Here is a 15,359-nt window from a genome sequence, read left to right as displayed (position 1 = left end):
TTGAATCTAAATTACCCATGGATGCTTCCACAAAAGTTTCACTTTTTCAGACAAAAAAGTTTAAAAGGAGATTTTTTAAAATACTAACAAATTTTCGGTAATTCAAAATATTATCTCCCCTTTTAAAAGGACGTGTCTCTTCATTTTAATAACCTTCATCCATTTTTCCTAATAATACTCTGTGCCAATTTTGGTTGAAATTGGTCCAGCAGATTAGGAGAAGAAGATGAAAATGCGAAAGGTTACAACAATGGCAACCAGCCTTTGGCTCAGCATCTTCGCTAGCCAAGGGTGAGGACCAACAGTATTTCTCTATTCAACAGAATAGTGAATAGGAAAACACATTGGATCGTCACCCTTGGCTATCGAAGAAGATCGCCTCAGATGAGCTAAAAAGATTGAATAATCTATCTGAATTTATTTTTTGCGCACAGTGGAATAGACAGAGGAACATTTGATACAATACATAATTGTATCAATATTTCACAGTATTTACATTTCCAGTGTCTATGCCTGTGATATCACTACGTATGGATCTTGTACTATAAAACCAATAACTTCAAATGACGTATAATTGAGGCGCCAGCGGGGTTTGCTTATTTATATTTAAATATTTAGAGCTCTCTAATCGTCCAATGGCACAAAATTATATAAATATAAGTAATGAGGAATCATTTTTTGAATATCATGAGGTGATAATTTCGGTCGGGGCGTGATAAAATCTATCATAAATCCCTTTGGGCTTTATTAGATTTGATCACGCCTCGACCAAAACTATCACCTCATAATACTCAAAGAATAATTCCTTATTACTTAAATAATGAATAAATTCATTTGATAATAAAATATCATAAAGTTTATGCTATGATATCATATAGTCATGATTAATTATTCCTGTGGGAAGAATATGATACTATATTGTATCATATGATACCTTTGATATGATACATATCACATTATAAGATAAAAGATCACATTATTACTTATTAGGTTTGCTACTGACTGTTTACAGAAATTTGTGGGGTCGGTAAAGTCCATAAAAGGCGAGGAAACAAAAGATAATATATAACAATTAAATTCATAGGCTTATTCTCTAATTTTGTACCTTTCTCGTCAGTCGTCTGTGCAAACCTGGATGCCATTGTATATATACATGTACGATCGTTTTATTACGTCACGGGCAAAGGGGGTCACTCTAAATATTTTGGGGCTTAAAAATTAAAGGTATGGTTGAACGTTTGAGTAAAAAATTAGCTCAAATAACGTTACGTCCGCCATGTTGTCGTATAAATTTTGACGCTTGTCGAGTAAAGAAATTTATAAGGCAATCACGTGACGCGATTCATCCAATGGCGTCAAGGCATTCTAGTCCGAGGCAAAACAAAATACAATATCATATCAATAAATAATATATCTTATCACATATGATAATGTATCATGATTTAATATATGATATTACATGTATATCATGATACAAAATTGTCTGTTTTATATACGATTGTGTGGTATGATACAATATTATATCATGTGACAGATCATTACCTCAAAATGTTGTATATTATGAAATAAAATATTATCATACAAATGATACAATACTGTTTCATGTATAATATCTATATTATAGTATTGTGTTGAGCTTGTTGTCGCCTTCGGCTCGTGCACTATGTAGCAAACCCTGACTACTATTTAGACATGGTACATGCATTACACAACACTATTGTTATTATCATGTTGGCTGCTGTATACTGATGTGCCTTCCTATGACTAGCTGTATAACCATCATAGGTCATCCACTCCAAACACAATAACCTGCTCCAAAAACCTTTACTTACTCCAGCATCCAAAACCTTAGGCTCAGATTCAAATACATAGGTATCATAAGATACATCATCTATGCAAGTTTAGCGAAGTTTGGACCAGTAATAACTTTGATATGGCCATCAACGGGCACTTCTCCAAAAACTTTAACCTGCTCCAAAAGCCTTATAAAAATCCCTCCAGTATCGGACATTTATGGTGAAGATTCAGCATTTAAGCCTCTGAAATCTGTAAGTATGCACAGATGCACCATCCATGCAAAATCAAGGAGGATAGGACATGTAATAACTTGGATACAGGACCTGTTCCAAAGATTAGCCAGGTTCAGATGCAGACTCCAAAGGTATAGCACAAGTTCCCGCAGAAAATCAAAGTGAGCTAAAATATCCCATTTTGAAAACAAGAAACTTCATTTTTTATTCCATGTGCTTTGGAAAGTTCCAATCACTTCCCGTTTGAAGACTCTTAGCCAGGGATCACACGCAAGAACACATGAAACTAATCAAAGAAACCTCGTTTTGTAAACAAGAGGCCCATGGGCCACATCGCTCACCTGAGGAACAATAGGTATGATAAAATCAGCTTAATGGAGTCATTATACAAACTATCTGGACAATGTACAATAATAAATGTTGATCCTGTATAAATAAAATCCATTTTTCCCCTGGATTGTCTTATGTTTATAATCATTAGTCCCTTTTCTAACAGGATGATTTTATAGTCATATCATATGTTGAGTATTGCAGTTCTCAAAAAGATCCTTAACAATTGTTTATATATGGGATATAAACGTACATAAACTCTGAACTTTCTTGTGAGGCCTAAGAATTGTCCTGGGGCCAAAGTCTTAACAATTACAAGATATCTGTGAGCCAATGCTCACTAGTGATACCCCCGCTCTGATGTGAATATGCAAAATAAGCAAAGTCGACATTTAACAGAAAGCTGGCATCCGATTGGTACAGAAATATATCCCACAATATGGTATGCCTAAACAAATAGTGTGTTAAAATTTCAAGCATCTGCGATAAATAGCTGCTGAGAAATCTTTGACAAAAATTTGTTTGAAAATTTTGGCTAAATATAAACAAAGTCATTATTTAACAGGAAGTTGACGTCCGATTGGTACAAAAATTTATCCCACAATATGGCATGCCTATACAAATACTGTTTTAAAATTTCAAGCATCTGCGATAAATAGCTGCTGAGAAATCATTGATGGAAATTTCTTTGAAAATTTTGGCTAAAAATAAACAAAGTACCCATTAAACAGGACGTTGGCGTCCGATTAATACAAAAATACATCCCACGATATGGCATGCCTATACAAATACTGTGTAAAAATTTCAAGCATCTGCGATAAACAGTTGCTGAGAATTCTTTGACAAAAATTTGTTTGAAAATTTGGGCTAAATATAAACAAAGTCGTCATTTACAGGAAGTTGACGTCTGATTGGTACAAAAATATATCCCACGATATGGCATGCCTATACAAATACTGTGTAAAAATTTCAAGCATCTGCGATAAACAGTTGCTGAGAATTCTTTGACAAAAATTTGTTTGAAAATTTTTGCTAAAAATAAACAAAGTCGTCATTTAACAGGAAGTTGACGTCCGATTAGTACAAAAATTTATCCCAAGATATGGCATGCCTATAAAAATATTGTGTAAAAATTTCAAGCATCTGCGATAAATAGTTGCTGAGAAATCTTTGACGAAAATTTGTTTGAAAAGTTTGGTTAAAAAATAAGCAAAGTCGTCATTTAACAGGAAGTTGACGTCCCATTGGTACAAAAATATATCCCACGATATGGCATGCCTATACAAATATTGTGTAAAAATTTCAAGCATCTGCGATAAATAGTTTTTGAGATAAATGCGACAGAAATTTTTGTTACGGACGGACAGACAGACAGACAGACAGACAGACAGACAGACAGACGGACGACAGACAAAATGTGATCAGAATAGCTCACTTGAGCTTTCAGCTCAGGTGAGCTAAAAAGCAGTTTGCATAATCAAAATATATCTTACTTAAATAAAAACAATGAGCATAATTTAAGGAATAAGAAATCATTATTTTTGCATTAAAAGAAGATCAAACACAGTTGGCACATGTTTAAATCCAGTAAAGCCTGAAAGGCTTTATGAATTATGATATATTTGATCACATTCGTACATATTTGATCACCTCATAACATTTAAGGAATGATTTCTTATTACTTTAATTATACTCATTATTTTTATTGAAATAAAATATATTTTGACTTATATTTATATCATTTATGCCTATTGTTCAATTATATATTAAAATAGTTATATTATTTCTGCCTAAATTTATACAAATATGCAAACCCTGTCTTGCATCTAAACTGCCACATTGATGATTTGTATTGGACTATACATTACAAAATCAATTCATAAGGTTATATCTGAGAAAGACACTGGAAATGTATATATATAATGTTAAAATTGTGTTGAAGATAAACACATGTTCCCTAAATCCCAAGTGTGCATGTACTAAAGCAAATTCAAAATTTTGGTAAATAAAACATTTATTTTGTATCAAATTCATCAATATTTCAAGTCACAAGATTTAACAAGATCCATTACATTTAATGCCATTCCAGTCATTGGTTTTGTGACACTTAGAAACCATGGCAGATCAAACTGCAAATAGAGGAATTATGCCCCCCCCCTTAACAAATATACCTACAATGTATGTATGCAACCATAAGATTGGTAAAATATATTTTTTCTATTCTTTTAGACAGACATTTGTACAAAAAATTTCCTGTAAATTGTGTTATTTTAAAATCTGCTTTAACTCATAAATGAAAAAAAATTAACCAACTGCTACATACATGTACTATGGGTTTTTCATCTACTTACGTAGAAAAATAATTACATCCACCATGCATCCCCCTCTAAGAAACCATATTTATGTAACAATACAAAGTTTCATTTCAAACAATAAACCTCAACAACTTTCATTTTGAATACCCAGTGTTGCAATATCTGAGCAAGAAATTAAATTATAGGTCAGACCTACGGTGATTTTTTTTTCAAAATACAAATATATATACAATGGCATGTACAATGGTATATCCTATGTATCATGAATCGTACAAAGATAAGCATAACTGAATTATCCTGAGCCAGATAGTATCATTATCCACGTTAATAATTCACTATTCTTGGCTTCCTTTCTGATGATCGTGATCTTGATCTAAAAGAAAAATAAAAGGTAAAATAATGATGGGATTCATCCATTCTATTCCATATTGCAATGAAAGACTAAGTGGCACACTATCCTACCCAAAATCATGGCTTACCTGTGCCGATAATTTCTGGGACTTCTCTCTCGTCTCCCCCTAGGGGGACTTCGGTGACGGTCCCATTCCCGTTTGCTGTACCCCGGACTTCGCCTCCTGTCTAGGTTCTGATTTCTTCCTCTGTCTGGGGAATTCCTACGACGCTCTCTACTTGGGCTCTTTCTTCTTTCGGGACTTCTCCTGCGATCTTGCAATGAACTCCTTCTATGCTCTGACAGCGGACTTCGGCGCCTTTCTGGACTTCTTCGTCTCTCAAGTTTTGGAGACCTATGCTTCGGACTAGTGCTTCGTTTTCTAATTTTTGGACTGCTTCTTTCCTCTTCTGAATCGCTGCTGCTATGTCTATCCTCCATTTCTCTGTGTCGTTTTTCTCGCTCTCTTCTCCTCATTTCCAATGTTCGAACTCTTAATTCCTCCTCTCTGTCCTTCAATTTAATGTATCTTTTTAAAGTTAATGTACAATGAAATGAAAGAAACTAGTTATAAATATTGGATTGTTTTAAGTCTGGAAAATTTAATGTATTCAGAGTACCTAAGTCTCTCAAGAAAACTTTGAACTAGTGAGATTTTATTCTCCTCATCAAAAAGACATTAAATCAAAATTAGGTACCCGTATTACTTTTTCATGATTTCCACACGAAATTAAAAATAATTTATTTTATATATTAGCATATCATGAATATAATATGCAACAGTTTAAAAGGCCAATGGGTTTTATTACTCGTCCTCTCTTACTTAGCAGTTAGCGACCGGTAGTTTGGTTCTACACATACTTGTAAGTACCAAATAATCCTGTACATCTATATAATGTCATCAATTGCTAATGAGCAAATCCTTAGAGTTTATTCATTACATACCCCAGTGCGAGGGATATTTAATAAACTATTCCTGAAATCAATGCTAAAAAATAGAGGTCAAATAAAGTTCACCAAAACCTACTCACATGGTTGAGTCATTCCTGATAACCATTTACATGACAACATTTTAATATATTAATAGTTTTGTTGTGAGTTCTGAAAGGAGAGGCTATCAGTGACACTGCATAAAACAAGAGGCCCATGGGCCACATCGCTCACCTTGGGAACAATAGAACAATGTACAATAATACATGAAGATCCTGTATAAATAAAATCCATTTTTCCCCCTTGGATATTCTTATGTTTATAATCATTAGTCCTTTTCTAACAGGATGATTTTATAGTCATATCATATGTTGAGTATTGCAGTTCTCAAAAAGATCCTTAACAATTGTTTATATATGGGATACAAAGCTACATCAAACTCTAAACCTTCTTGTGAGGTCGAAGAATTGTCCTGGAGCCAAAGTCTTAACAATTATAAAGAATCATCTGGCTGATTAATTTCTGAGAAGAAGATATTTAAAGATTTACTCTATATATTCCTATGTAAAACTTTAACACCCCCCCCCCCCGGCCCAACCCTACGCCCAGGGATCATTATTTTCAAAACTTTGAATCTACACTACCTGAGGATACTTCCACACAAGTTTCAGCTTTCCTGGCTGATTAGTTTCTGAGAAGAAGATTTTTAAAGATTTACTCTATATATTCCTATGTAAAACTTCGACCCCCCATTGTGGCCCCACCCTACCCCCGGGGGGTCATGATTTTCACAACTTTGAATCTACACTACCTGAGGATGCTTCCACACAAATTTCAGCTTTCCTGGCTGTTAGTTTCTGAGAAGAAGATTTTTAAAGATTTACTCTATATATTCCTATGTAAAACTTCGACCCCCTAGTGGCCCCACCCTACCCCCGGGGGTCATGATTTTCACAACTTTGAATTAACATTACCTGAGGATGCTTCCACACAAGCTTTTAGCTCAGGTGAGCTAAAAGGAGTGTTAAAGAATTGATAAACAAGTGTCACAAATGACACTGACTTCTTGGTATTGATTTCAGCGAGGATTAACAAATATAGAAAAATATATACAGAATAATGAATATTGATTGGTAGATGACTCATTTCAGACTTTAATGCTGGTCATCTCAGAATAATTAAATAGTGGTCACTTATTTCACTCCAAATTATGGGAGAAGATCAGCCAATTCGCTGGGTAATCATTATCATTAAAGTTTTTATATAATAAATCTGAGATACCCCTGTTGGATGCCCAAGCCCCTACGGGAACGTGGGAGGTTCTATATAAAATTATTACCTAATGATAAGAAACGTGAGGCCCATCATTGGGAAAATGAGAAAGCATACAATAACAGCAAACAATTAAAAGTACTAGATATACTACATGTACACAATTACAACAAAGACTGAGAACATACCTGTCTCTCCTGTTCCATTTTATTCTGTCTCTCAATGTCTGCTTTCTTGTCTGCCTTGTCTACAAAATACATTTGTTGACTTAGAGTTCAGCACGTACATGTACATATATGCAGCTAATCATAGCATACACATTTCAAACTCTGAGTTTAAACTGACAAACTTTAGTAACCCCAGTCACTATATACTTACACTGTCTATTTAGTGCTGCCTGCATTCTTCTCTTGAGGCGCTCTTGAGGAGTAAGTTTGTTGACCTATAAGTGATGCATTTGTTTCATATTTTTTCTATTTAATTTAAAAATCTCCATGCAAACCTATTCTCTGATTAAGTTTCTGTCTGTTTTACCCAGATTGCACAAGAGCTAAATCAATATACATGTATATCAAAATATATTAAACCTTTGTTCTATGATGATTATTTGATGACATATGATTGATCAACATCATGTAAAGTTAATTTTCCCAATACATATATATATATATACATGTATATATATAAACAAGAGGCTGATGGTCAACATTGCTCACCTGAGCAACAATTAGGCATGATAAAATCAGCTTAATGGAGTCATAATACAAACTATCTTGACAATGTAGTATAATAATACATGTAGATCCTGTATAAATACAAATCCATTTTCCCCCTAGACATTCTTTTATTTTAAAATCAAGTCCCTTTTCTAATAGGTTGATTTTATAGTCATATCACATATTGAGCATTGCAGTTTTCAAAAATATTCTAAACATATGGGATATAAACCTAATTCAAACTCTGAACCCCTTGTAAGGCCCACCAATCGTTTAGGTGCCAAAGTCTAAACAATTTCAAAGAATCAGCAATAAGTCAAAATGCTTGCATATAAGTAAAACCATATAACATTTCAGTTTTTGTGAATAATTGAAATATTTCCCAAACATGGCCTCACCCTACTCTTCAAATTTTGATTTTAACCAATTCGAATCTACATTACTTGATGTTGCTTTCACTAAAGTTACAACTTTTTTAGGCAAATGATTTTTTAGAAGAAGATTTCTACTGCAAATACAGCATGGGTGCAAACGCTATGGTTAATGTTGCATTAAGTTTAGTGATTACACTTTCTAATCGGTGTGTATTTCAATTGCGAATCGCAACAAAAATTCTAATTGGCGCATATATATAGACCCACCCATTGTGGCCCAACCCTATCCCTACCCCCAGGGGTCATGATTTTTACAACTTTAAATCTACACTACTTGAGGATGCTTCCATATATATTTCAGCTTTCCTCGCCAAATAGTTCTTAATTAAGAAGATTTTTGAAAAATTCTCAAAAGTTTTCAATAATTCCTAATCATTTCCCCTTGAAAAAAGGTGTGATCCTTAATTTTCACAACTTAGAAACCCCTTTGCCCAAGGGTGCCCTTTGCCAAGTTTAGTTGAAATTGGCCCAGTGGTTCTGAACAAGTTGTTGAAAATGTGACAAGTTTACGAACAGACAGACAACAGACAAAAAGTGATATGGTTGTCTTTTCAACATCTCTTTAAGAGATAAAATTGCAGACTCAATTCTACAGCCCACTTCAACAAAATAAGAGGATTGTGTATAGTTTACAGCAATGCATACTGTAGACTCATTTTTATTCGTGGGGATCAATATTCGTGGGTAGCCAAAATATTCTTGGTTAGTGGAGACATAATTTTGTTGGTAGCAAGTTCTATTTCCTATATAAATATTTAACATATGCTTGCATATACATTCCTGGGGATGTTAATTCCTGGGCAAGGGTTACCCACAAAAACCACGGACATTGCCCCCCCCCCCCCCCCCACCACAAAAAATGCTGATTCCACAGTATACATATATTTATCAAACACTGAAAATTTAATACAATTACAGTACTAATTTAAATATCTATATAGATATTTGCAATCTCACATAAATTTGCAGAAATCTGAACATTCTTTTCAATTGTAAATTGAACCTACATTTTTCCATATGTGTGATCAGGCAATTTGTTATATAAAACACAAAAAATTGAAAAGTGGGTATATTAACAAGCATCTTAGGATTATCTGCATTTTTGCCATAACAAATGAGACAACTACTTCATAGTCAAAAATATGTGTTAAATTACTGTAAAAGATTAAACAGCAAATAAGTCAAAAGGATAAGTGAGGTATGCAAAACACTTTGGGGAAACCAATTTTTGAACATGAATGTTTTGAAATGCATTATTCTTTTCTCCCTATTTGTAGTACAAACACCCAGAGCATCATTGATCTTACTGACTTGAGATGTGGCCAAGGATGTGTTACCCACACCAGATACAGATCTGAAAAAGAAAAATAGAAAGGTCACTAGTTTATCAATCAATCTGTTAGTGAAGTCACCATTATATTTTTATATGTTAATAACTTTTGTGGTAAAATAGCTTTTTACAGAAAAATTTAGTTAAAAAATTAAGGATTATTTGATTTTCTTCACTTTATCCAAAATTCATTAAATTCATGAAAATTAATTAATACAGTGTAATTATAGACATCATTGAGATGATGACCATCTCAAAGAGCCCTACTTAAGAAATGACACAGAATTTAGAGGACTTATCATGATCTTAACCTATGACTTAGAAATTTATATCTAGAGCTTAATACATGTACCAACATATGCATATCAAACAAGCACTATGTGGGTGTAGTGTAAGGCATATAGAATCAAGAAGGAAAACATAGGTTCTATACTCTGTCCTGAGTTTTCCACCCCTTTTCGCTTGATATTTCGATAATCATAAATATCTTTGTGCTCAATTTATGTTCATCCACTAATATAAAAAATGTCATGATTATCTGTTTTGAACCCCCCCCCCCTCTACTGCTTCTGGCTTAAATACACAACCCAAAATAGAAAGTCTACAATGCTTTTAAGAAATTTGTTTTTATTTTGTGAACTTTTGTGAGTGAAAAATGATACTGTGTCTGTGAAGATATCTTGGATATTTTCCCTTTTATTGATTTCAGCTGTATTTTTATTTTTTTAATATATGTGTATTTTCAGTAGAAATCATAAAAAAAATGATGGAAGCAATAACTTGGGACAGACTATAGACAAGTATTTTACCCAAAGGTCTGCTAGGACCTTGACCTTTCATTGATTCAAGGTCAATGTACATCCATTAACTACTGGAAAACTAATTGTAAAGTCTAAGCAAGATGAGGTCAAAGGAGAAAAATTAATACCCAGAACTGGATTCAAAAATATCTGGTTAGCCATTGTCCTAAAAATTTGGTTCAAGGTCGATACATGCCATTTACATACAAACACTATTTAAGAGAAACATGAGAAAAAAATAGGATCAAGGGTAACTAATATATGGTCAGGATAAATTTGTTTTTAAATAGTTCTGATAAGGTCCTGACCTTGACATATGACCAAAAACTTGTTTCAAAGTCACTGTACATCCTTTATATAAAGACTTTCTGTTGGTAAAGTGGGAAACAGATTTGGCAAACAGGAAACAATATAGGGGCAAGGATCTTTACAAGAAGTCTGCTTTGAGCTTATCCTCTGACACCAATAACATAGTTCAAGGTTACTATGTACTCTTCGCCCAAGGGCAATCTGTGGGTGAAGTATGAGCCAGATTAGGCTAGGGGGATAGAAAATATGCTCCAGACAAGTTATTTTTGATCGACAGCTATATGAAGAGCCGGACACAGAGTTATTATTGTAGGGTGTTCGCAGAGCAGGGCCGTTGTAATATGTACATCAAATTTGCATTCGCATGTTTTCCTCTAATTTACTACCCGATCTGCAGATATAGAAGCTTAAGATAAAAGTCCTACTATTCATGAACCAATCTTTAGTCGTAAATCATAGGTCAAAGAAACATCAGCTGGAGCCATATAATAAGATTCTTATATAAAATTACTCAGAAAACTTTGCTAAAAATTGCCAAAAAAAAATTCATTCTTCAAAATTTTTGCAATCTGTTATTTGTACAGGTATTTATTTCAAAGTCATTTAAATTGAAATTTGTGCAACTGTTGACTGAAAAAGTCCTAGAATGGAACTATCAAGATCACCAAGGTAACCAAATCTCTTCATAATGAGTCTATTTTACAATTTACTTAACTCCTAGTTCTTAAGCTACAACTGAAGTTTTAATGAGTTAAAATCTACATGGACACTCTCTATACAACAGTTCTTTGCAAAGCATCATTGCATTTTTATCTAGTTTAACCTAGAATTAAAAGCTTTTCACCACCAGAAAATCAAAACGCTACCAGTGGCACTTACTTTTGACCATCGGACTTCCTCTTCTTGTCCGATTCAGAGTCACTACTAGATTCTGCTGAAGATGACAAACTTTTTCTGCGATACCTTTTCACAACAGTTTTTTGTGGACTTGGAGACCTTGAACTAAACAAATGAGAAATCATACTAATTAAAATAAGATTTCCATTGCTGTAACTGTCATTTTCAAGTTTTATAATTAAATGGGGACAGGGGCAAAATAAATTTAATATCATAATATCTAGTGCAACATTTTCGCTAGCTGAAGATTTACAATCCACTTTGCTCCTCTCAGAAACCCTTGGCTAGCAAAGATGCTAGTGCTGCAGTAGTTAATGAGATTTTCTGAGATTCCTACGCTATTTTCTCATATTTTTTTATTACTTCCCTGTGAAAATTTTAAGGGATTACCTCTTTTTATCATCATTTTAGAATTCCCTTCACCTGGGATTGCTTTGTACTAAGTTTGGTTGAATTATGTAAAGAGGTTCTATGACGGAAGTTGAAAAGAATGGTCACCAGAGAAAGTATGATTAAAAAAGCTTATTTGAGCATAGGTAAATATACGGTAAATAACAGAATTCACATAACTGGATTTAAAAAAAAAATAAAAAGACTTACCTGAATGATCTTGATCTAGACCTTGATCGACTAGACCTTGACCTACTTCTTGATGATCTTGACCTAAAACAGAAGTAAAACCTTAGTAACAATTAAACAAAGTTAGCTGTTTTCATTAGATTACTTTATACAGAGTTATTTTCACCCCATGTTATTTTTTGCCCTTCTTCACTTGCAGACAGTTTCGCCCAGTCAGAGTTGTGTTTTTAAAGAAAGATATTTGAAACTTAAGAATTTGACAACAAAGGTAAAAGGGGCAAAAATAAAATGGCAAATATTTTCCTGCATACTGTAACAACTGGAGCTAAAGATACTTCTGACCCATACATCTAATGGTCAACTCTAAGGGTGTTATTTTGTATATGTTGTCAAAATTTTTCAAGAAAATTCAGTCATGAGCTATCATAAGCATTATTCACTCATGAAATACCATTTAGCAAGTTCTAAATCAAATTTAAACACAGCAAGAGTACTTGAACTATAATTTCACAGATGTCATACAATCTAGCAGACTCTTATTACCTTGATCTAGATGATGAATATGATCTTGATCTGGAGCGACTTGTATTGCTTATAGATTTCTGAGATGATCCAGATGATAGTCGCCCATCGCCAGATCTATGGCTATTGCTCTCTTTTTTAACTGGTTCACTTGGAAACTTTCCGCTAGAAGACTTTGATTTTTCTGGTGATCTGGATGTAGAAGATTTTTCTGGTGTTCTCGATCGTGATCTTGATGAAAATCTCCTTTTCCGTTTTTTTGCTTCTTTTTTCTTCTTCCTTTAAACAGAGTTTAAAACCATTAATAAATAGTGAGCACCTTTAAACATATAGTTTAAAATCTGATCTTTTCTCTTGCAGTCATGATCACTGACAGTTTAGCACAGCATACACAATCACAACTTACCACATGCTACATATCTCACGAGACATTAAATCTAATTACTTGTAACTTCACATGGATTTGTAATGTCTCAATGTGTATCTAAGAGTTAGTCTAAAGAAGCCTTATTTGTACTCTCTACAATTGTAGATGCCCATATAAACATAATTAAGTGGCACCGACCATGTGTGGGGAGACTCGCTAACATTTAATTGTGGAGGAAGGGCAGGACCCTGGACAACGCCCTCTTCATCACTTTCTCCACCAAAACTTGTAATAAACTCCACTTTTGTTTTCTTGGGTTCCTCCGGGGAACAAGAGCGGGATCTTGATGATGAAGACCTTCTGAAAAGATGAAAGATCCAAAATATATAAACACATATATACTGTATGTGTACATGCAAAGGATTACCGTATTTTTCCGACGATTAGTCGGTATTTTTTTCCTCTGAAGCAGAACACCCGACTTATCGTCTTGTTCGACTTGTCGTAGGCTCGTAGTCAGAATTTTTTTTAAAATAGCATTAAAAATCTTGGTTTTAATCATCTTGAGTTGGCTGTGTGATTGAAAATTACGTTGTTGAATTCACTGTTCATCTTTAATAATTATCATTTTCACTCATCTGTCAACACTTAAATACATAATACCGGTAATAACAACAGTTATTAAAAAATGTTACATTGTCTTTAATCAATTAAAAGTTTTACCATTCCGTTTTTATAAACACATCGTCACATGGTTCTATGTATCACTAGTAGGAAGATAACATTGCGCAGTAAAATTGAAACCAAGTTTGAATGGAAGAAAATATTGCAGTAGGTCCGGGGGATGTTTTTTTAAATTTAATTATTTTATTTGTAAAGAGTTGTAAGTGGAAAGCATAAATCAGAAATATTTAATGGTCAAATTCAATCTTAAAATACGTAATCGGCAATTATCAATACTACTGTTTATACAATAGGCTGACACCGATTGTGTTAATAATCTTGCCCTAAGGCTGAGATCTTTACGGCAATTTCACTCCCTGTGTATATAAAGAGTACCGTTATAAGAGTGATTATAGTTCATTGAATTATTGTCCAATTCTTTGATTATTGTTAGATAATTTTTTTAGGAAACGTATGTATGTCGTATATCGTCATTATCAAGTCGTACAAATGATCGATTTATTTCTAACAGTGTCTATGTAAAACAATAGCGTGTAACTGCATTACTGGATACAAAGTAAACAAGTTTCATCAAATCATAGTAATTGCTAAGCTTTCTGCACTTGAGATCCCCCTTTGAAGTCCGACACGAGACAGGTGCATGCCTATGACACCGGAAATTGTTAAACAAACATTGACCACGCGCCGAGTCAACAGGTGGCTGGTTACGTAATGGCGAATACACTGGCGAAAGTCAGAGTGGATACTTATTTTAATGCTTGGGAATAAAATATTTCTGACAAAGTAAGTTTAGTTTTGCATAACACGCGATATCGGGAATTGTTTAAATTGCAAGCGACTTTGTAGAAGTTGCCGGTATTTGAAAATTTGATGCATAAGTATAAAGCGTAATTGTTTAAATGTTAATCATTAATAATAATTGGTAGCAATATCGGTGACATCGTGGCATCATACACTGATAATGTTACTGCAGTTTTATAGGCCATTTTGAAGTGATAAGATCGACGTATGGTCTGAGATCAACGTATCGTAGGATTTTGTTAAAATTTTGGCTAAAAATGGGCAATTCGACGAGTCGTCCGCATCGACAAGTCGTCGGGAAAATACGGTATATGATGTAAATTTCACCAGTGTAACACATATATTTGAGTAAATATGAATGAGCAATAAAAATACCTCTGATAAGGCTCATATTTTGGACTATCTCTGGCAGCATAACTGTAAGATAATTCATCTATGAAATTATTACAATCTAAAACAAAGTCATACAGTCATTTAAAGAGGACTATTCAATACAATGGTAAAATCTAGTCTCATGAATCAGCATTTTAAAAGTGTATTTTTTCTCAAGACTTTATCTTACCTGGGCGGGCTTAGTTTTCTACCTGCTAATTTCTTCTCCTTATATGCCCTCCTTTCTCGTCTTGATTTTCTACCCTATGTGTTGACAGAA

The 15,359-nt window shown here is 33.7% G+C and overlaps 1 protein-coding gene across 1 annotated transcript in view; it reads right to left on the bottom strand.

Annotated features, from left to right (window-relative positions):
- Nucleotides 1–4,356: 4,356 nt before the first annotated feature.
- LOC128176434 (CLK4-associating serine/arginine rich protein-like) overlaps nt 4,357–15,359 on the bottom strand; it is a 16,222-nt gene continuing 5,219 nt past the window's right edge. Inside the window, exons 10-20 of the mRNA XM_052842757.1 lie at nt 15,270–15,343; nt 15,083–15,124; nt 13,421–13,582; nt 12,877–13,134; nt 12,355–12,417; nt 11,737–11,859; nt 9,730–9,772; nt 7,647–7,710; nt 7,457–7,515; nt 5,155–5,579; nt 4,357–5,048 (exon numbers count right to left, since the gene is read on the bottom strand). Coding sequence (XP_052698717.1) covers nt 5,000–5,048; nt 5,155–5,579; nt 7,457–7,515; nt 7,647–7,710; nt 9,730–9,772; nt 11,737–11,859; nt 12,355–12,417; nt 12,877–13,134; nt 13,421–13,582; nt 15,083–15,124; nt 15,270–15,343 — 1,362 coding nt within the window. The 3' untranslated portion in view covers nt 4,357–4,999. The remainder of the gene's footprint in view (nt 5,049–5,154; nt 5,580–7,456; nt 7,516–7,646; nt 7,711–9,729; nt 9,773–11,736; nt 11,860–12,354; nt 12,418–12,876; nt 13,135–13,420; nt 13,583–15,082; nt 15,125–15,269; nt 15,344–15,359) is intronic.

Source organism: Crassostrea angulata, chromosome 3 (genome assembly GCF_025612915.1).
Source record: "Crassostrea angulata isolate pt1a10 chromosome 3, ASM2561291v2, whole genome shotgun sequence".
In the NCBI taxonomy this organism is placed as follows: Eukaryota; Metazoa; Mollusca; class Bivalvia; order Ostreida; family Ostreidae; genus Magallana; species Magallana angulata.
The sequence above is the reverse complement of the archived record's forward strand: the minus strand, read 5'-3'. Positions and strand labels throughout refer to the sequence as shown.